Here is a 22,831-nt window from a genome sequence, read left to right on the forward strand (position 1 = left end):
CTAATGCCTCTTGCTAAGAAAACATCTTAGCAACTAACCTGGAAGATTTCAATGGCTGAAACAAAGCAAGAATGGCAGAAAACAAGATGGCACAAAAGACTCCAGCATTCAGGTGGGTGAGGGCAGACACTTTGGGAAAGGGCAGAGACAGAAATCAGTGCATTCCACCCATATTTCCACTTAGCTTTCCCAGAAGTTAACAGGTATTAGTGAATTCAAAAATGTATTTATTTTCATTTTATTTGAAAGGAAAAGAGAGAAATCTCCCCAAATTTCATTACCCAAACAGCCGAAACAGCTGGGGCTGGACCAGTCCAGGACAAAGCTAGGCGTGAGTAGTTCCATCTGGGTCTCCCATATGGGTGGCAGGGGCTCAAGTACTAGAGCTATCTTCTGCTGCCTCTGGAGGGTAGGACGCTGGATTGGAAGTAGTGCCAGGACTTGAATCACGCACTCCAATGCAGGCATCCCAAGTGGCGCCCAAACTGCTCCGGTGCCCACCCTGGTCTATTACACTTTATCTGCATCTCGGAAGGTTTTACCTCATCCGCACAAATCCACTCACGACATCATTGGTTTTTGAGGATGTAGCTTATGCTAGGCAATGGGCTAATAAGGCTTCTCCCTAGTCTCTCCCCTGGTTCAGTCACACGGCAGTGATTAGAGAACCCACAGAGGCAGGGCAGCTGCTGTAGTTCTGGCCACACTGGCACCCTGGTGCGCCAGGCAGCTCCCATTCTGCACACCCTGTCAGTCCTGTCCCCTCAGGCACTTCAGATCATACAAAATCCTGGAAGTGAGACAGGATACACATTCCTTTTTTGGAGGGAAAATACCCCCACCCCAAAGCAGCAAGGCTGTTTAGATACCACCAGTGCCAAAAGGGGAAATGGAAGTGTGTGTGCATGGCTGGGTGGAGGAGGTGGCCAAATTTGATAATCAAAGAACATGCAAGTAATTAACAAGTGTGAGTGATGGGGAGAAATGGTGAAGGTAGTGGGGAGCACCTGCCTGTAAACCACTTTTAATACTATTGATTGCACTTGCTCAGGTCATCACTTACCAGTGAACTTCAAAAAAGTTTGTAGAAAATGGAGTTAAAAAATAAGTTTATTATGGTACAAAACTTAAAAGATTTATTTGAAAGAGTGATCTTCCATCTGCTGGCTCACTCCCCAAATGCCCCCAGTAGCCAGGGCTGAACCAGGCCCAATTCAGGAACCAGGAGGCAGGAATTCCATCCAAGTCTCCCACATGAGTGCCAGGAACTCAAGGTACTTCAGCTATCATTTGCTGCCTCCCAGGCACATTGGTAGGAAGCTGGATCAGAAGTGCAAAGTAGCCAGGACTTTAACTGGCTGGCTGTTACTGAGTGCCAATGTACCAAGTAGTAGTTTAACCTGCTGTACCCCTGGTGCAGAACATTTTGCACCATACATACATAGTTCTTTAGTAACACTGAACTTTTGGAAGACCCCCCCGCCTTATACTTCAGTCCCATGGGGAGGCAGAACCCAGGGCTGCAGGTAGTTTCTGCACTGATGGCATGAGTGGCAGGTCTTGCCAGTGGTGGCACGGATAATGCAGGTAGGGATGTGTGGTCCACAGGGTGTCAAGGGGTGTTCTTTTTGCCACACTGTAGCCTGAAAAACATTCGTTGGACCATTAGTGGAGAGAGGAAGGAGAGAAACGACTGAGAATGTGCTCCAGGTATAACAGCCTTCTCACCTTGCAGTCCCCAGAGAGACCGGTCCCAGCCAAGACCCAGTAGCTGGAGGAAGAATGTGGAAAATATGGGGCCTGCGCTGTGGCGTAGCAGGTAAAGCCGCCACTTGGGATGCTGGCATCCCATATGGGCACTGGTGCCAGTCCCGGCTGCTCCACTTCTGTTTCAGCTCCCTGCTAACACAACTGGGAAGACAACAATGGAGTGACCAAGTATTTGGGCCCCAGCACCCCTCTGGGAGACCTAGAAGAAGCTCCAGGCTCCTGGCTTTAGACCAGCCCAGCTCTGGCCATTGTAGCCATTTGGGGAGTGAACAGCGGATGGACGATCTCTTTCTCTCTGTCCTTTTCTCTGCCTCTGTAACTGCCTTTCAAATAAATGAATCTTTTTTTAAATAATTATTTTTAAAGATTTATTTTAAAAAATAATTTATTTATTTGAAAGGCAGAGAGACAGAGAGAGAGAGAGGTCTTCCATCCACTAGTTCACTCCCCAAATAGCCACAATGGCTGGAGCTGGGCCGACCGAAGCCAGGAGCCAGGAGCTTCTTCTGGGTCTCCCATGCGGGTGCAGGGGCTCAATGACCTGGGCCATCTTTCTCTGCTTTCTCAGGCCACAGCAGAGAGCTGGGACTGGAACCAGCACCCATATGGGATGCCGGCACTGCAGGTGGTGGTTTTGCCAGCAGCACCACAGCACCAACCCCAATAACTAAATCATAAAAAAAAATACGGGACACACACACACAACTGTTCTCTGGACCACACCACTGGGAGACCATATTTTCCAAGAAAATGCTTCCTATATGAATGAACAGGAAAGGAAGGGCACTTTCTGTCTTCCCTTCACTCAGCCAGTCATTGTTATCCCTTCAGAACGTGGTGTCAGTGACTTAGGCTGGGAAGAATAAGGGAATTTTGTAACCTTGCCAGCCCTGGCCTCACAGGATTGTGAGTGGTTTGATGAAGGTCAATGTGCAAATGACACATAGAAGGAAAAGTCAGGGGCTCTTTTCTGAGAAGGTTGGTTCCTGCTGAAGTCTTGCTCCAAGGGGAGTTTATATGCTTAGGCATTCCTTCCCTTTAGTATGTTTCTCAGTCAGTTTCCCACTGTCTCACCTCGATATCCAAAGGAGCCAGTGGCTTGTCAACTGGGGTTTGTGGGCAGGAGTGGCCCCAGCATGTAGTTAATAAAAATCAGGAAAAGGAAGGCTGGTTAGGCCTGCGATACCATAAAGGACAAAAGAAAGACAGGAGAGTTGATGAGTGCGGTTTTTCTATACCTCCTCGTTCTCCACCCATGTTCACTCTTCTCCCAGACCTCAAGTTCCCTTTCCCACCAGTCTTTCCGTAAGCAGGTCCTGATCGAATGGATATCCTTTTCCTTCTTGTCTCAAACACCAGAATGACTGTCCCCAGGCCAGAGGGGCAGATCTCAAAGTTGGCTGAACAGCTGGAAGCAGTCAAGTCGGCAGCTTTCACGTGGCGTTGTCCCCCCGCTAGTCTTGTCTGGTACTTGTCTCATCAGATCCTCAGAGTAAGTCTTCTTTCCATGCCCCTTGAAGATCAGGTTAGGGAATCTCTCCCAGCAAAGCAATCACATTTTAGGTCTCTGTCTCTGGAGTCTACCCCAGCAGCTTCTTTCACGTATTCAGCCTGGCCTTCTCAGGTAGCACGTGTCCCTCCTGCCACACACACACACACAAACACACGTGCAATTACATCTGCCCTCAACATATGGGCCCCTCCCAACTCCTTCCAGTTCTCACCACAGCCCTCTCATCCTCTTTAGCTTCACTTGGATTCTCTGGGGGCCAGCCTTGCACTCCTACTTCATGGCAGCCATTGCCGCACCCAGAACGGTCGCAGTGACTACATCCGCCACCCGCAGCTCACTTTCAGGGTCCAGATTTGGCAGCTGCACTCCTGCTTCTGGAAGGGCAGAACACAGAGTTCACAGAGTACTGGCTGGTTAGATGCCTGCATGTCATTTTTTAAGTGACTTGTTCAAACTGGAGTCACTACAAGGTTAGCCCTTCCGGGGTTAGCAGACTTGAGAGGAACACAAAGAAAGAATAGGCATTACCCAGAGCAGGTCTGAGAGGCTCTCTGCAAAGCCTACCAAGCCTGTAGCCATGGCTACTACATTGGCCAAAGGCAAAGATGATCCTGATGGAATAGCCAAGTTCTAGACCCTGGGCTGTGTGAGATGAGGAAGTACGTGCCAGCTGGGAGCAGAGAAGCAAAGAACTGGTCTATGGTCTTGGCAGTTCCTGAAGGACCAGGGTATCCAAGAGATCATGGATTCATAGCAGCCTCACCAGCCTTCACCATTGGTGCAGATGGTGGAGAAGTAAGCCAGTGATTATAGCCTGAGGCTCAGAGTAAAGAGCCAGGAACCTGGGTGGGGATGGGGACTAATTCATTCAGGCCGGGTCCCCTGTGTTCCTTCATACTTCCCAGGAGAGCGCTGAGCCCATAACCATTCCCACCTGAGCCCGTAACCATGCCCACCTGAGCCCGTAACCATTCCCATATGAGCCCGTAACCACGCCCACCTGTGCCATGCTTCATGCTAGCCTCAGAGATGACGCCCCAGATGCTGACCACAGCAAAGTGATGATGGAAGAGCCACCCCAGCCTTTGCTCCCTTTCTCAGAGATACCCTCCAAGAACTGTAGAATGAAGCTCACGTTCAGCCACCTAGATTTCCAATCTTTTTTTTTTTTTATATATATGTAACAGTATCAGACAAAGCACCCTGTGAACACAAGGGAAGTGGTGCAGTTGAGATACTGCCGACGGTACTCCCTAGTTTTTGAGAGCCCTGGGCTCTGATCCATTTCTATGACTCCCAAGACCTGGCAGAAGCACATGGGCCCTTGCTGGGCCCAGCCCTGGATGCTCCACTCCATCATCTCAGAAGTGTAGCTGGTTGTGGGGTTCCTCTCCGAAACTGGAAATCGTGCCGTTCCCTGGCTGAGACAGCAGGCTGCTACTGAGATGCCATGAGTGTTCTGCAGCCAGTGTGTGTGTGATCAGGAGGACGACTAATGTGCCTGGAGGCCCTTTGTGGGGAGGGAGGGTGGTCCCAGGGCTTCAACGGAGGACAGCAGGTTACACCCTCCCTCCAAGAATCCGCTGACAGGCGTGTGTCTCATGGTGAAGCCCCGCAGAACCTCCAGAGTTGGGCGATGCTGGCCCAGGACCATAAGATTGGCATAGAACTCATGGGAGGGGTGGGGGAAGGCACTGTTGGGACATAGTAAAGTCTCTGTGATGCTGGCATCCCATAGAGTCCCAGCCGCTCCGCTTCTGATCCAGCTCCCTGCTAATGGCCTGGGAAAGCAGAGGAAGATGGTCCATGTGCTTGGGCCCCTGCACCTATGTGGGCGACCTGGAAGAAGCTCCTGGCTTTGGACCTGACCAGCTCTGGCACTTGTGGCCATTTGGGGAGTGAACCAGTAGATGGCATATATATATATATATATATATATATATATATATATATATATATATATGTATATATATATATACACATATATTCTGAAAACTCTGCTTTTCAAATAAATAAAATCTTCAGGAAAAAAAAAAAGCCTCGTGGATTCAGCGTCACTGCCCTTGTAGGCAGGTGGTGGGTAAAGGCTGGCCAGGGTATGTCTCTGCCAGATCTCAGTTTCCCCACCATCTGCTGGAGGCTCCAGTTGCCAGCTGCATCGTGCTGCTGCAGAGGGAGGCCAGGAGAGGAGTCTGACATGCCGGAGCAGGGGAAGAGGTGCAGAGGCTGGTCACCATCTCCCCTGCCATCAGTCAGGACAGCCGTCTGAGGGAGCTAGGTGTACCTTAGGAACACTACTCTGGCTTGGTTGGGGTACCCAGGCCACCAGTGGGGAATGGAGGCCACTCCAGAAGCCAGAGAGAGTACCATGTGGATTAACCCACCTTCCCACCCCTCTGTCTATGGGTGCCCCTGCATGCAAATCATAAGGGATAATTATGCCTTAGTTGTCTGCTGAATCTCCCCCTGGCATACCTGGCCTGATTTGTCTCCCCCAAAGAGAGGAGGGGAGGCCCTCACTTGCTGCCCTCCTCCTCAGATCCTTCCCCCAAGAGACCCAGAACTGACCCGCAGAGTGTTTGCAGGATTTTAGGGGCTTCAGCCAAGCCCCAGTGACAAGATGAAGAACAAGTATCCCAGACAAAGGGAGTGGCTGTGGTTTTGGCCGCTCAGTGAGAATACCTGTGTACCTCAGCCCCTCTTGTCCAGGTCTCTGGTTTCGAAGCAGTGGAGTTGAACCACATGTCCACTGTTGGTCCTTATCCTAGTGGCCAAGGGGAGGGTTAAACTCCCCAGACTTCTCTGAGGACACAGGGTTTGGCTCCAGAATCCCCCCTCTGGACAGAGAAGCCCCTCGAGAGGGTGAGTCACCTAGATCCTTCACCCTGCCCCCTGCCCCCTCACTTGCCCTCCTTGTCCACCCTCAGTGGACAGGGCCTGGCTATTTTTGCACTTCACATCGGTATTGCTTGTTCCAGGGTCCCAGGTCGATCTTGTGTGGAATTCCACAGCCAAAGCCCAGGACTGACCAAAGCGTAGGCTCCTCTGATCTTGCCCAGCATCCCACTGGTCTGCAAGGTGCAGAGTCCGCCAGTCCCGTCCAGCTCACCCTGGTGAACACTTCTGACTGGCTCACGCCACTCCATCTCCACTTCCTTCTCACTTTCCAAATTCGCCTCACTCAGCACCCATGTCTGACCCACAGGTGGAAGGGGGTTGGGGGCAGTCATTTCTGGGATGGAGCCCAGGAGATTGGGTGTCTGAGCTAGGGCACTGGGTGCCCATAGCCTATATCCTGCCAGTGCTGACTATAATTAGCAGGCCGGGCGCTGCGGGGTGGGAGTGAGTTCCCGAGCATAGAGGGCATGCAAGTGAGACAGCGAGCAAAAGGCTGGTGTCTCCTGAAGGTGACTAAAAGGATGGGGTCAGGGAGGCAGGGGTGTGGGCATGGGTACTGGAGAGTCCACACACTTGGCTACGCCGTGTGAGCCCCTCTAGTGCACTGAGTAGCCCAGCTACTCTAGCCTTGGCATGTTACCTTGGGGTGGTAGTGGGGCGTTGGTGGCGGGAGGACTGACATTTGGAAGGGCTGGAGACCTGGTTTCGGCGCCCTTCTCTCTTGCATCTGCTCACCTGCAGCCACCCAGCAAATCCGGGCCATGAGCGTCGGGGGCTCGGCACATCCTCCCTCTGACTTGGAGTGCGCTTCCCCTCCAGTCCAGAAGAACGGCCTCGGGCTCCCCATGCCCGCCCACAGTTCTCCCTCCTGGCCCCCGTCTCCGGATGAGGACCCTGCTTTGCCTCGCTTCCCTCTGGAGGAGCCGGGCCCCCGGCCCCCGGGGCCAGGAAATCTCCCCTCTCCAGCCTTGTCCCTGGAGGAAGAAGAGCAGGAGGAAGTGGATGAGGACGATGAAGGCGCGGCGGAGATCGAGGGCATTCGCAGCGAGGAGCATCCGAGCCAGTTTTTCGCCGAGGCGCGGAGGCTGCGGGAGCAGAGGCTGTTGCTAGATGAGGAGGTGTCGGTGGGCGGGCGAGCGTACGGGGCGCACCGGGTGATCCTGGCCGCGGTGAGCAGCTTCTTCCGAGAGAGGCTGCGGGCGGGCAGTGGAGGGCCTCGGCCCCCCTTCAGCCTCGCTGTGGCCCCCGGGGGCTGGGAGGCCTTGCTGACCTTTGCCTACGAGGGGGTGCTGGGCCCCGCCCCGCGCGGGGAGGTCGTGGCGGTGGCCGAGGCTCTGGGAGCGCCCCGGGTGAAGGCCGCGGCGCAGCCGAGACGCCAGGGAGCTGGAGACGCCGGGGAGGACGACGAGAAACCCAGTCAGGCGGAGGAGCTGCAGGAGAACCTGCGCAGCATCGAGCTCCTCTTCCGAGAGGGCATCGGCTGTGACCTGGAGCTGGAGGCTGGCGGCTGCCGGCTGCAGGGTGAGGGCTTGGGGCCGTTGCTTTCTGCAGGTGCATGGGCCACCGGAATGTGTGTGCAGGCAGCAGGTGATTTGATCCCTGCGGCACCCAGAATTTCCCTCAGGTGGCCTCTGGGGCCTCCTGTGACCCGCCAGGAGCTGGGCATGCGCCGTTGAGTTGTTTTCCTAGGCGCACTGACAGATTTATGCTCGGGCTCTTCCAGTGCCCGGTAATGAGGAATTTCCCGCCAGCTGGCTGCAGCGGAGGGTACATGGCAGCAGAACAAGCAGAAAGTGATTGCCTCACACAGGGATTAACCATAGGCCCTGCTTGGCACCCTCTGTGCAGGACACGGAGTAGGCCGGGGGAACCTTGGTGGAAAATCCCCGGTGTATCCGCTCCCTAAGTGTGCTTGACCCCGGGAAGACATACAGGTTTTGCGGCCAATGAGCAAGGTCTGGTGTTGTTTTGCCATAATCTTAAAGCTACCAGGGCACGCACTTTGAAATTAGCTCTGCTTATCGCCGAAAAGCCAAGGAGGGCTTAATGAGTATTATCCAGATTTCACTAACAGCTAGTGAGGTACTGGGGCGCCTGGGATTTTCACACAGGATCACCGATAGCTAGTGAGGTAGATAACCACTCTCCTTAGGGTCAGACAAGGAACGTTAGACTCGAAGATGCTGGCTGGTGGGAGCTAGGACACAGGCCCTCGGCCGCCAGTGGGGTCTGCTTTCCCAAGGACATGGCCTGCCTCCCTGCTCCCGGGCAGCTCCATCAGGACCCACAGGGCCCCGAGAATGGAGTCAGAAGGTGGACATACGAAAGTTTACATTTACAAGGGATTAGTGGAGAGATTATGTAGTTTAGCTGTTAACCCTTTACCACGCAAGAAGCCAGATTCCAAGGTATGTCAAAGTCACATAGCTACTGCTCATTAGAGGAGTGACTGGGAACCATTTCTGGGACTTCTTAGAAGGAAAATAATCCCAAAAGTCTTTATTATCATTTCTGATAGCACTAGAGAGAAGGAAGATTTCAATTTTATGATTATAAAATTCTCGCTTGGATTGAAATTTTTAAAAAGATTTTTTAAATTTATTTCTAAAGATTTATTTATTTATTTGAAAGTCAGAGTTACACAGAGAGAGAAGTGAATCAGAGAGAGAGAGAGGTCTTCCATCCTCTGGTTCACTCTCCAGATGGCCACAATGGCCGGAGCTGTGCTGATCTGAAGCCAGGAGCCAGGAGCTTCCTCCGGGTCTCCCTTGCCAGTGCAGGGGCCCAAGGACTTGGGCCGTCTTCCACTTCTTTCCCAGGCCACAGCAGAGAGCTGGTTCAGAAGTGGAGCAGCTGGGTCTCGAACCAGGGGCCATATGGAATGCTGGCACTTCAGGCCAGGGCGTTAACCCGCTGTGCCGCTGTGCCACAGTGCCGGCCCCTGGATTGAAAATTTAAACATATTCATATCATTGCTTTTATTTCTCTAAGAATCTTTCCGATTGAGTTCAGGAATGGGTCACTTGAGATCCGAGGGACAGTGGTAGGAGATGGATACAAGTGGCTGCCGGCCCTTTCATAGGAGGCTCTGAGCTCTGGGTTGGTTGGTGGTGTGGAAACTGAGATGGCTTAGCTTGTTTTGAGGAATCAATTCTCTCAGGCAGTATACATTTGAAATCCATCACTGGGGTGACAGAAACTAGGGAAGCACCAGGCCACTGTTGCTTAAAAGGCTGTGGAAAGCATTTCGACAACAACTGCCCTCCAAGAGAGGTGACCACGCCTCATGTTCATGTCTCATGGTCAAAGCAGCATGTGTTCATAAGCTTCGCTGGGAGCTGGGCCTCTGTGTGACACGCAGAGAGGATTTCTAACATCATTTCAAACACATAGCAAAGAGAATGCAAATGAGCCTTCGGGGTTGGCACTGTGGTGCAGTGGGTTAGTCCTCTGCCTGCAGTGCGGGCATCCCTAGGGGCACTGGTTCTAGTCCTGCTGCTCCTCTTCCGATCCAGCGCTCTGCTATAGCCTGGGAAAGCAGTGGAAGATGGCCCAAGTCCCTGGGCCCCTGCACCTGCTCCTGGCTTCAGAACTGCGCAGCACTGGCCATTGCGGCCAACTGGGGAGTGAACCAGCAGATGAAGGATCTCTCTTTTTCTCTGTTTAACTCTTTCAAGCTCTTTCTTTCTTTCTTTCTTTCTTTCTTTCTTTCTTTCTTTCTTTCTTTCTTTCTTTCTTTCTTTCTTTTTCTGTTTTAAGATCTATTTGAAAGAGTTACAGAGAGAGGTAGAGACAGAGAGAGAGGTCTTCCATCCGCTGGTCACTCCCCCAGATGACTGCAATGGCCGGAGCTGCACCGATCTGAAGCCAGGAGCCAGGAGCTTCTTCCGGGTCTCCCACGTGGGTGCAGGGGCCCATGGACTTGGGCCATCTTCTACTGCTTTCCCAGGCCACAACAGAGAGCTGAATTGGAAGTGGAGCAGCCAAGACTAAAACCTTATGGAATTCCGGCGCTTTGGGCGAGTGCTTTAACCCGCTGCATCACAGTGCTGGCCCCAGCTTTTTTTTTTTTTTTTTTTTTTTTTTAAGATTTATTTGTTTATTTGAAAGTCAGAGTTACATAGAGAGAGCGGGAGAAGCAGAGAGAGAGAGAGAGAGAGAGAGAGAGGTCTTCCATCTGCTGGTTCACTCCCCAGTTGGCTGCAGTGGCTGGAGCTGCACCAATCCGAAGCCAGGAGCAATGCAGGGGCCCAAATGCTTGGGCCATCTTCCACTGCTTTCCCAGGCCTTAGCAGAGAGCTGGATCAGAAGTGGAACAGCTGGGACTTGAAATGGTGCCCATATGGGATACTGGCACTGCAGGCATCAGCTTTTACCCACCATACAACAGCGCAGGCCCCTAAATAAATCAATCTTTAAAAAAAAAAAAAAGATGGCCGGCGCCGTGGCTCAATAGGCTAATCCTCCACCTTGCGGCGCCGGCACACCGGGTTCTAGTCCCGGTCGGGGCGCCGGATTCTGTCCCGGTTGCCCCTCTTCCAGGCCAGCTCTCTGCTATGGCCAGGGAGTGCAGTGGAGGATGGCCCAGGTGCTTGGGCCCTGCACCCCATGGGAGACCAGGAAAAGCACCTGGATCCTGGCTCCTGCCATCGGATCAGCGCGGTGCGCCGGCTGCAGCGGCGGCCATTGGAGGGTGAACCAACGACAAAAGGAAGACCTTTCTCTCTCTGTCTCTCTCTCTCACTGTCCACTCTGCCTGTCAAAAATAAAATAAAAAAATGTAAAAAAAAAAAAAAAAAAAAGATGAGGCCGGCGCCGCGGCTCAACAGACTAATCCTCCGCCTGTGGCGCCGGCACCCCGGGTTCTAGTCCCGGTCGGGGCACCGGATTCTGTCCCGGTTAGTCCTCTTCCAGGCCAGCTCTCTGCTGTGGCCAGGGAGTGCAGTGGAGGATGACCCAAGTGCTTGGGCCCTGCACCCCATGGGAGACCAGGAGAAGCACCTGGCTCCTGGCTTCGGATCAGCGCGGTGCGCCGGCTGCAGCGCGCCGGCCATAGGGGCCATTGGAGGGTGAACCAATGGCAAAGGAAGACCTTTCTCTCTGTCTCTCTCACTGTCCACTCTGCCTGTCAAAAAAAAATTTTTTTTAAAAACTCAATAAAATTAAAAAAAAAAGATGAACCCTCAACCACTCAACAGCTGGACTTGCATATTTATTTCTACATATTTTACTATATTTGTTTCACCTCTATTTTTTTAATAGTTGTAAAATAAATGAATGACATTTTATTTAAATATGACAGTGCTTCAAAAAGTTTATGAAAAATGGAATTAAAAGTATGAGTTCATTTTGGTGCAAGTTGCTTTTTCATAATATGTGAAAAATGCTTTCTATAAAAATTATGCATTTATTTCATTTTTTGCATCAAAATAAGCTCATTTGAAGCTCCATTTTTTCACAAAATATTTTTTAAGACACTGGTCCATATAATTTAAATTTATTTGTTTTTATATATTTGAAAGGCAGAGCAAGAGAGAGAGAGAGACAGAAGGAGAGAGAGAAAGAGTGCACGCTCCATCTTTCATCAGCTGGCTTACTCCCCAGATAACTGCAACAGCAAGGGCTGGGTCAGGCTGAAGCCAGGAACAGGGAACTCAATCCAGGTCTCCCACCTGGGCGTCAGGAACCCAAGTACTCGAGCCATCATCTGCTACCTCCCAGCAGGAAGCTGGATCGGAAGCAGAGGTGCAACTCGATCCCAGGCGCTCTGATGTGGAATGTGGGCATTCCTGGCAGTGGATTAACCAGCTGCCCTGCGACACCTGCCCTCCCCTACAGACATTCCATATGGGCACCGGTTGGAGTCCCAGCTGCTCCACTTGCGATCTAGCTCTCTGCTGTGGCCTGGGAAAGCAGTGGAAGATGGCTCAAGTCCTTGGGCCCCTGTACCCACCTGGGAGACCCGGAGGAAGCTCCTCGCTCATGGCTTCGGATTGGCGCAGCTACAGCCATTGTGGCCAATTGGGGAATGAACCATCGGGTGGAAGACACCCCCCACCCCGCCCCCACCTCTTCTCTGTGTAACTCTGACTTTCAAATAAATAAATATAATCTTTTTTTTTTTTTTAAGAAAAGAATAGTCCATAGGTAAGTTGAGTATCTCAGTTGAGTTGGTTTAGGAGGCATCTGAGCTATGATTGTTTGACAGTGTTGTTAAAAGGACAGTTTCATTGTTATGAGGGTCATGCCAGTGTTGGTGCACAAGCGTGCTCATCAGTGCACGAAGCCTGACATCAGTGACAGAGTGGGGAATGATCTGCCCAGAAAGCCACTGCTCGGAAAAGGAAAATAACTCACATCCTTACTCTAGAACTCAGAGTCTTTACAATTAGTAGTTGAGTTAGATGATTTTAAAGTTTCCAGGTTCCTTCCTTCCTCCCTCCCTTCCTTCCTTTCTTTTTCTTTTTAAGATTGATTGATTGATTTGAGAGGCAGAGTTACAGAGAGAGGGAGAGACAGAGAGGAGTCTTCCATCCTCTAGTTCACTCCCTAAATGCTGCAAAGGCTGGAGCTGGGTCACTCTGAAGCCAGGGGCTGGGAGCTTCTTCCTGGTCTCCAACACAGGTGCAGGGGCCCAAAGACTTGGGCCATCTTCTACCACTTTCCCAGGGCATTAGCAGGGAGCTGGATTGGAAGTGGAGCAGACTGGACTTGCTCCCTTATGGGATACTGGCACCTCAGGTGGAGGCTTAACCTACTATGCCACAGCACTGGCCCCAGGTTTTCAGGTTTCAATTATCATAGTCCCATGAACTATGTACCAAGGTGGGGAAATGCTGTGTAGAGGACAACAGAGCACATGGCAATCTGAAATGCTGAACACTAGGCAGCAAATGAGGTTGGGTTACAGCCATTGCTGAGTTGTCCTGTTTCTTGGCAGAATCTGAGAATGGCCTGTGGAAGCAGCTCTTGTGGCTGTAAGGAAAGAACTTTATTCCATGATGATAGAGAGAGACCTATATAAGTTGCTGTCTGTATCATCCTTTCTGTTGATTTCCAAGACTTTTTCTAATTGGCCTAGACTCAAAACTCCAACTTCAGGCCACTAATGCGAGAATCAGACAGGGTGCTTGAAAGTATTGAAGTAAAAACTCCTGGGATCTTCATCCAGGCTTATTGAATCAGAATCTCTAGTGGTGGGTCCCTGCAACCTGCATTGTCTGCATTGTCACAAGTGCCCCCAGTATCCTGATGCATAACACAGTTTGGCCTGTAGCCTTGGGTGGGTGGCCCAAAATTGGGGTTGGCAGGTTGGAGTAGTGCCTGGGAGTCTCTAAGCGCTCTGGGTCCTCCTCTGCTTCTTCCCCCTCCTGCAGTGCACCGAGCAGCCCTGGCCTGTGGCAGTGAGTTCTTCGGGGCCATGCTCCTGAGTGGGATGAGAGAATCCCAGGGCACGGAGGTATCTCTGCGCACCATGTCCTCGCAGGACCTGCGACTCCTCGTCTCCTTTGCTTATTCTGGGGCTGTGCGGGCAAGGTGGCCAGGACTGCTGAGAGCCGCACAGGCTGCCCTGCAGTACCAGAGCTCTTCCTGCCTGGACGTCTGTCAGAAAGCCTTGGCTCGAGGCCTCAGTCCTGCGCGTTGCCTGGCCCTGTACCCCATGGCCGAAGCCCCTGGACTGGAGCGGCTCTGGAGCAAAGCCCGTCAGTACCTCCTCACCCACCTGCCTGCTGTGGCATTGTGCCCCACTTTCCCTTCTTTGCCAGCTGCCTGCCTGGCTGAGCTCCTGGATAGCGATGAGCTCCACGTGCAGGAAGAGTTTGAAGCCTTTGTGGCTGCACGGTGTTGGCTAGCTGCCAACCCTGAGACCGAAGAATCCGACGCCAAGGCCCTGCTGCGGTGTGTCCGTTTTGGCCGCATGTCGACTAGGGAACTTCGGAAGGTGCGGGCAGCGGGGCTACCCTCACCTCTGCCCCCAGACCTGCTGCACCAGGTCATGGTGGAGGCTGAGGTCCCAGGTCAACAGAGGTGGAGGGAACCTGATCAAGCACTGGTGGTGATTGGCGGGGACGGGATCAGACCAGACATGGCCCGAAGACAGCCATCGCAAAAAGTGTGGTGGGCCCGGGCCTTCCGCTGTGGCATGGGACTGGTACGGACTGTGGAGTGGGGGCAGCTGCCTGCCTTGCCTGCCCCAGGGCGCTTCAGGCACGGAGCTGCAAGCCTAGAAGGAAGTGAACTCTATGTGTGTGGGGGACAGGATTTCTACAGCCACTCCAACACTCTGGCTTCAACTCTCAGGTATGGGCCCCTAAGAGTGGGTAGGGTGTGGCAGGGCCCCAGGTGAGCAGGGCAGAGAAATTGCTGGTTCAGCCAACTGCAGACCCCCCCACCCCCTACCTCCCACCTCCCATGCCGCCTGCCTGCACCTTGAGTCACCCTCTCCATCTCTTGTCCCATTGTGTCTAGGTGGGACCCCAGTCAAGAGGACTGGGAGGAGGTGGCACCTTTGAGCCAGGCCCGGAGCTTTTTCCCCCTGGTGGCTCTGGATGGACAACTTTATGCCCTGGGAGGACGATGCAATGGTGCTGCCCTCAATTCCGTGGAGACCTATAACCCTGAGCTCAATGTCTGGAGGTGAGTGGGCAGGAGGCCCTCCCGGGGCAGACCAGGAGACTCAGAGTGGGAGGAGAGTTGAAGATACCTGTGGCCTGATCTTGTGTCCTGTTCTTCCTTAGGCCAGCACCTGCGCTTCCAGCACCATGCTTTGCCCATGCAGCTGCCATTTTGGAGGGCCGCTTGTATCTGAGTGGTGGCTCTAGTGGGAATGGCCAATTCCTCGCCTCATTGCTGCACTATGACCCCAAACTTGAGAATCCAGGAACATTTCTGAGCCCTATGGGGGTGCCTCGAGCCGCCCATGTCATGGCTGCTCTGGGTGGGCGTTTGTATGTAGCAGGAGGACTAGGAGAGGCTGGGGATCTGCTGAGCTTTGAGGTCTATGAGCCAAGGACTGATAGCTGGAGTCACCTAACACCTCTGCCCTCTCCCCACGTCGGGGCTGCAGGTGCTGTGCTGCAAGGGGAGCTACTGGTGCTGGGGGGCTACAGCCACCGTACTTATGCCCTCTCCCACCTTATCCATGCCTATTGCCCTGGGCTGGGCCGGTGGCTCTGCCTGGGAACTCTGCCGAGGCCTCGGGCCGAGATGCCTGCCTGCATCCTGACTCTGCCCACAGTGCAGCACCTGACTTCGACTCCCACCCTGCACCAAACCAAACCTGCTGGGTGAAGGGTGAGCAGCAGTGTGAGGGTGGGAGGAAGGGGAAAGGAATAGCATAGGAGAAGGGCAGAGATTATGAGAGGAGAAAGAGAGGACTTTGTTCTCCTTAGTATTTTATTCTCACATAGGACTTCACAGCTCATAAATTGCTTTTGTACATTTGATCTCCACTGAGGAAAAGGTGGTTGCAGAACTCCTGAGGATGGGAAGACAGCTCGTACCTGGGTGAAGAGAGGAGGCCCAGGAGCGACTACGTAGGGGCTAGGGACTCTTGGTGGGGAGAGTGGACCTGGTAGGGAAGAGAGTCAGGAAGCTCCAGGAGCCAAGGAGTAGGCGCCATGAGAAGACAGTTGGAGAAATGAGTTGGACTCATGAGTCAAGGAGGAAATGGCGGGAAGGCCGTCCATGGGTGAGTTTGAGGAGTGTGGGAGGGAGGACTTCAATTTTCAGCCCTTCTCGTTCCCAGCACCTGCTCCTACCTATGCTCCTCCCTCTGGACAGTATTCCTTGTCAGGTAGTTTTGTAGGCCTGCTCTAGGGTTTCCCCAGCCCAGTGACCACAGGCTGCCCTGGGGCACCGCTTGGTTTCTGTCTGAGGCAGAAATTCCCACCAGGAGCTGGACAGCACAGGGAGCCTGAGATGCCTCATGGGCTCTCCAGGGCGATGAGCTGGGAGTGGTGTGAAGGGGGAAGGCAGGGAGGCAGACTGAGGAGGTGCCCGCGTGGAGAGGGGTGACGTTAGGTTTCAGGGCGTGGGGTGGCTTCTTTCCTTCCCTGCTTCCAGGAGAACTCGGGTATCAGGAGTGAACAGAGAGGAGTTACAGCACGAGGTCCCAGGTTGTAAGAGGAGGGAGTGGAGAGAAGCGCGAGAGGCAGAGACGACCCGGAAGTCATTTCCCCTTTTAGTTCCTCTCCCCCAGTTATTTTTAACTCTTTTCTTCTAGATTTTTTTTTTAAAAAGATTTATTTATTTGAAAGGCAGAGTTACAGAGAGGCAGAAGGAGAGGAGAGGAGAGGAGAGGGGAGGGGAGGGGAGGGGAGGGGAGAGGAGAGGAGAGAGGAGAGGGGTCATCCATCTACTGGTTCATTCCCTAAATGGCTGCAGCTGCCGGACCTGGGCAGGGAGGGGAGGGGAGGGGAGGGGAGGGGAGGGGAGAGGAGAAGAGAGGAGAGGAGAGGAGAGGGGAGGGGTCATCCATCTACTGGTTCATTCCCTAAATGGCTGCAGCTGCCGGACCCGGGCTGATCTGAAGCCAGGAGCTTTTTCCAGGTCTCCCATGTGGATCGGAAGTGGAGCAGCCGGGACTTGAACCAGGCTAGCACTGCAGGCGGCGGCTTTACCAGCTACCCCACGGTGCCAGTCCCCCAAACAATCCCGACACCAAATGCCTGTCCCAAGCCCCAATACAAGTTTTGTGGTGAATTTAGAGGTATGGACAAGTTCTATGAGAGACCAGAGGAGAGTTGTGGACTCTGCCCAGGGTGGGCTTCTGTTAGGGAAGGCACCATCAATTGGGTGTAGTTTGAATTGGATTTTTTTGAAAAGAAACCTTTTATTTAATGAGTACAAATTTAATAAGTACAACTTTAGAAATATAGTGATTCTTCCCACCATACCGGCCCTCCAGCCTCACCTCCTCCTCCTTCTCCCATTCCCAGTCCCATTCTCCATTAAGGAAAAAACATACAAACAAACAACAACAACAACAAAGAAAAAACAAACAAACAAAAAAAACAAAAAACCCTGTTCCTCCACAGTCAAGACAAGGGTTGTTGAACTGGATTTTGAAGGCTGCTCAGAAATTCAGCATCAGAGGAGGAGGCATGCATTCCAGACAGAAAGAAAGATGTACGTGGGGCTATGCTGTGCTGTTTCTCCCTGGCAAAAGGGAAGGCAGCATTGCAAAGGGCTTCACACAACTCTGCTGCTGCTGCCGGCCTGCCCTCTTCTCCAGAGCCCTTCTGAAGACGGGGTGCTCCCACCCCACCACTCCCTACGTCTCGCCTGTCGGCATTTCCATTGCTGCTCCCTGGCAAGCTCGGGGCAAAGTGCCAGTGCTTTGTAGAGGTCGAATTTTTATTCCTGTTGTTTACTAACATTTCCATGCTCCTAAGGGGGTGATGGAGGCTCCCTTGACCCTTTCTTCATTCTGGCTGCTGAAGTACTGGATTTGTGTTTATTCATTCTTTTGAGCTTTCAGTTTTTCCTTTTATATTTATTTAAAGGGAACAGATTTCATGTATTTTATATATACAGTTTTAAGAATGTAATACTTCCCACCCTCCCTCTTCCTTTCTTCTTTTTCTTTTTCTTTTTTGTGATGACATGCTTTCAATTTACTTTATAATCACAAGCTTAATCTTCCACTAAATAAAGTCTTCAGCAAGTAGTAAGACCACTGTTCCTCAGGAGTATAGACAAGGTAAACAGTAATCAAATCTCAAGATGTCAATTGCATTCTTTTGTACTCTATATATTAGTTATCACAAATCAGAGAAAACACTTTTTTTGGGGGGACTGGCTTATTTCACTAAACATAATGATCTCTAATTGCATCCATCATTTTACTAAGGTTTTTATATTTCTGTTTAAGTTAGACTAAGCATGTAATTAAAAATGATGAGGCTCAGTAAGACGAGATAGGACAGGGAAGACTGAAGAAGAAAGGGATGGAGGAAATCGGAAGAGATGAGAAACTATAAGGATTGAATAGGTGTTTTCTTTGTGGTTTGTACCTAAAGACAGGCTCAAATAAAGCTTCCACAGAGATGAAATCCTTCATGTCTGAGTTTCTGTACCATAAAGAACATTCAAGGTAAAATCCCCTGGCCTTTGACTTCTGTCTCTGCTGCCTGCTGAGATCACCCTCCCTCCTTTGTCGTCACAGCCTTCTTATTAACTCTACAGCTGATGACCACCTCATTCTATTCCATCTTTCTGCCGGAATTGACTGATTTGAAAACTGTCTCTTAACCCTAAAAATGTTTCTTCCCTTGGCTCCAGAGATAGGACATTCTTCTGGATTGACAGCCTTTTATTTCTCTATTCCTAGGGGCTGGCAAATTATAGTGTCCTGGGTGGGAGTGGGGGCCCTATCTGAAATGGAGCTGATAGCTAAGGGACCAAATATATGTGGATGAGGGTAATCAGTTGCAGAAGAATCCAGCTTGCATTATTTTGTGTTAAAATTCAGAGTGGAATAGTGGGGTTAGGAGAGAAGAGTATGTCTGATTTGAAGCAGGGTTCCCAATCAATGGTTCGTTCTTCAGTGAGAAAGGATGATATTGGAAGGTAGCAGATTGGAGCCCTACCCAAGTGGAGTGAGATTCAGCACAGTGTTTCAACCCCAGAAAGAAAGTGGAATTGGGAGAGAAAGCACAATCCTCTATCAACCTTCTTTATTGGTGAATTAAAAAATTTTGATTTTATTTATTTATTTGTTTGAAAGGCAGACAAATGCACGCATAGAGATAGAAAGAGAACAAGGCCCTATCTGTTGTTAGTTCACCCTCCAAATGCTTCTAACAGCTGGGGCTAGGCCAGGCAAAGCCAGGAGTTAGAAACTCAATCTGGGTCTCCCGTTGAGGTTTCAGGGACACAACTACTTGATAGTAGGATAGTGCTAGTACCTGTGTAAAGTGTATATAAGGCTTCTTCCTCCAGTGTATATAATGTTTCTTTCACCATCGTGGAGAAAGACACACGCAGAAATCACAAAAATACAAGGCAAATCATGAGAAGTGCTATATTAGACTAAGGAGCAAAGTGCCAGTGATGTGGGTGGAGGGAGGGATCTGAGGCCGCTTCCTGGAGGAGATGGGCTTTGAAGTGGGAAGGGCAGGCCTCTGATAAGAAGCTGGGAGGGGAGTGAGCTGGTGGGAAACAGAAAGGCCGCTGGTTTTTACCTGATTTTGAGAATAATTACCTTTAGATTCACAGTATGTTTCTGTTTACTAGAATCACTGCCAACTTTAAAGCGTCACGTGGGTTGTGTTATACGAAAGAGTTCTCACTCCTTGGTATACTGGCGCCTCAGAGGAGCCCTTCTGGGCTTCTGAAAGCAGCAGAAGCCAATTGCCAGATTACAGGAAGCTCAAGTCTTCTCCCTTCTCAGCCCTCAGACTCAAAAAACCATGCATTTGGTCTGTGATTTCTTTCTTTTTTTTTTTTTTAAGATTTATTTATTTACTTGAAAGAGTTACACAGAGAGAGTAGGAGAGGCAGAGAGAGAGAGAGAGGGAGAGAGACAGAGAGGTCTTCCATCTGCTGGTTCACTCCCCAGATGGCTGGAGCTGTGCCGATCCGAAGCCAGGAGGCAGGAGCTTCTTCCAGGTTTCCTACACGGGTGCAGGGGCCCAAGCACGTGGGCCATCTTCCACTGCTTTCCCAGGCCACAGCAGAGAGCTGGATTGGAAGAGGAGCAGCTGGGACACATTAGTATCACATGGTGTCTTAGTTTGTGCTGCTATAATAAAATACCTGAGATAGCATACTTTATAAGTAATAGAAATGTATTTCTCACACTTCTGGAGAAGTGCAAGATCAAGGCTCTGGCATTTGACATCTGGTAAGAAATTTCTCCCTGCATTTTCACATTATGGAAGACAGAAGGGCAAAAATGGGGGCCTTGCTTATTTCCTCCAACACTTTTATTTCCATTTAGAAAGGCTCAGCCCGCATGATTTAATCACCATCCAAAGACTCCATCTCTTAGTATGCCACATCTCCACCAAGTTTCTTTCTTTCCTTTTTTTTTTTTTTAAAGAAAGATTTATTTATTTATTTGAAAGTCAGAGTTACACACACACAGAGAAGGAGAGGCTGAGAGAGAGAGAAGTCTTCCATTCAAGGGTTCACTCTCCATACGGCCTCAATGGCCGGAGCTGCGCTGATCTGAAGCCAGGAGCCAGGAGTTTCTTCTGGGTCTCCCAAGCAGGTGCAAGGGCCCAAGGACTTGGGCCATCTTCTACTGCTTTCCCAGGCCATAGCAGAGTGCTGGATTGGAAGTAGAGCAGCTGTGACTTGAACCAGCATCCAGATGATATGCTGGCACTGCAGGCTGCGGCTTTACCTGCTACACCACAGCACCGGCCCCTCCACTAAGTTTCAACATATGAATTTTGGGGAATACATTCAGTTCATAGAACCTGGGAGGTTTCAAAAACTAGATTCCTGGGTCCTACCCTGGTGATTATGATTTAATTGGTCTGCAGTATGGCCTGGGCTTTGGAAGTTTTAAAAGATTTATAAGTTGTTCCAATGTGCTGGCCTTGCTGGTCTTAAAGCTCTTTCCCGATGGAACTAATGAGAAAATAAACTCTAGATCCTCATAATCAATGGGGAAACCACCACAAGTTGGCCTGTTTCCTGTGTCACCAGTCTCTTCAGGTCAGAGTCATGGGCTGTATCACGCTGCAGTCAGTGCTGGTCTGCGTGCAGGGTGGTGGTTCCCTAAGGCTATGTTGTCTAATGATGTAACCATCTTAGTTTGGGTAAGTATGGATGTTCATACGGTGACATAATCGCCTAATGTCACATTTCTTGTTGATCAATACATACTTATTGCATAATGATGGAGCTGCTTGCAAATGCTGTTCCTTCACTGTTGGGGCAAGTAGTTCCTAAGTGAACCACAGAGCCGGAGGCCCACAAGGTGGGACAATTATCGAAGGACTATTCCAAGGTGAGGAGGATCTGACCTTCCAGAAGAAGTTCCTACGTGAACGCCTTCCTCTCCTCGCATCTTTCTCAATATGCTCCCCCTGCAATCACCTTGCACATTTTTCTCAGGTTTCCCAGGACTCCTGTTTCCATACCGAGCCTAGACGGCCAGCGGTGGTTTCTAATGAGGGTGGTACTGCCCTCTAGGGGGTGTTTTGAAAATTTGTGGAGGCTTTTAAAACTATCTTGATCTTCACAATGATTAGGACTATTTGAGGCATTTGATGAATAGGGTCCAAGATTGTTAGACATTCAACAACTGTGCAAAGCACTCTCACCTGATGAGAGCATTCCTGCATCTCCAATGTTGAACGACTTAGTCATGGGAAAACCACTGTGGGGCTGACATCATGGCATAGTGCTTAAAGCTGCTGCCTATGACTCTGGCATCCCACATGGGCCCCCATTCATCTCCTAACTGCTCCACTCCCAGCAGTGGAAGATGGCCCAAGTGTTTGGACCCCTGCAACCCACATGGGAGATCCATGTGATGCTTTTGGCTTTGGCCTGGCTCAGCCCTGGTTGTTGCAGCCATTTGGGAATGAACTAGTAGATGGAAGACCTTTCTCTCTCTCTCTCTCTCTCTCTCTCTCTCTCTCTCTCTCTCTCTCTCTGTAACTCTACCTCTCAAATAATAAATAGGCTGGCACCGTGGCTCAATAGGCTAATCCTCCGCCTGCGGTGCTGGCACACTGGGTTCTAGTCCCAGTCGGGGCACCGGATTCTGTCCCGGTTGGTCCTCTTCCAGTCCATCTCTCTGCTGTGGCCCGGAAGTGCAGTGGAGGATGGCCCAAGTGCTTGGGTCCTGCACCCACATGGGAGACCAGGAGAAGCACCTGGCTCCTGCCTTCGGATCAGCGCAGTGCGCAGGCCGCAGTGTGCCGGCCGTAGCGGCCATTGGAGGGTGAACCAAAGGCAAAGGAAGACCTTTCTCTTTGTCTCTCTCTCTCTCACTGTCCACTCTGCCTGTCAAAAAAAAAATAATAACTCAAATAAATCTTAAAAAAGCAAAACAAAACAAGAAACCCATGGTTCTAACTTCATTTAAAATATGAACGCAAAGCATTTTATGCATAGTTTTAATGTACATTGAACTTTCTGGGAATGCAAGTATCCTGAAAATCATGGAACAATATGAACACACAGCATTTTATGCATGTGCATAAGGAATAGTCATACATTGTTTTGGTTGAAAATCTGCCAAAAGTTATTCAGTCATTTGGAAAATCTGTTAAGGTTTTTGAATCACCATTATAAAATGCCTGTATCACTCTGCGTCCATATCCATAGTTATTATACTCAGCCTGATTCTATATAGAGATATGTGCACCAAGCATCTGCATACCACATTGTGTCTTCTTGAATGTTATGACCAAGAAGTTATATATATAAACACATGACATTTAATAATAAGTCACCTTCCTCTACTACTATTCCTTTAGATCTCTTTAAGACATTTTATTAATTTTTAAAATTATGTGTGTTGAGGTAAGTTACATAATTTATGTATTGTGTTTTAGGATAATAAACAGCATAAAAATATTTGCTACTAAAAAGGGGTTTCTTAGTTTAGGTTGCCATGCAAATTACCACAGACAGTGGTTTAAACAACAAACGTTTATTTCTCAGAGTTCTGGAACCTGGAAG

General features: G+C 50.5%; 1 protein-coding gene and 2 long non-coding RNA genes across 3 annotated transcripts; 2 read left to right on the forward strand and 1 right to left on the reverse strand.

The window, feature by feature from the left end:
- Nucleotides 1–1,092: 1,092 nt before the first annotated feature.
- On the reverse strand, nucleotides 1,093–7,055 carry LOC103351151 (uncharacterized). Its single transcript, XR_011380827.1, has 3 exons — nucleotides 6,917–7,055; nucleotides 1,565–1,643; nucleotides 1,093–1,320 (listed from the first exon to the last, which is right to left on the reverse strand). It is a non-coding gene; the product is annotated as an uncharacterized lncRNA (long non-coding RNA).
- Nucleotides 3,128–5,320, forward strand: LOC138844661 (uncharacterized). The gene is made up of 2 exons (XR_011380829.1): nucleotides 3,128–3,262; nucleotides 5,022–5,320. It is a non-coding gene; the product is annotated as an uncharacterized lncRNA (long non-coding RNA).
- Nucleotides 6,806–16,480, forward strand: KLHL33 (kelch like family member 33). Its single transcript, XM_008269298.4, has 4 exons — nucleotides 6,806–7,702; nucleotides 13,558–14,482; nucleotides 14,651–14,818; nucleotides 14,920–16,480. The coding sequence occupies exons 1-4, from the start codon at nucleotides 6,943–6,945 to the stop codon at nucleotides 15,470–15,472; spliced, it is 2,406 nt and encodes an 801-aa protein (XP_008267520.3). The 5' UTR covers nucleotides 6,806–6,942; the 3' UTR covers nucleotides 15,473–16,480.
- Nucleotides 16,481–22,831: the final 6,351 nt, after the last annotated feature.

This window comes from Oryctolagus cuniculus, chromosome 12 (assembly GCF_964237555.1).
Source record: "Oryctolagus cuniculus chromosome 12, mOryCun1.1, whole genome shotgun sequence".
NCBI lineage: Eukaryota > Metazoa > Chordata > Mammalia > Lagomorpha > Leporidae > Oryctolagus > Oryctolagus cuniculus.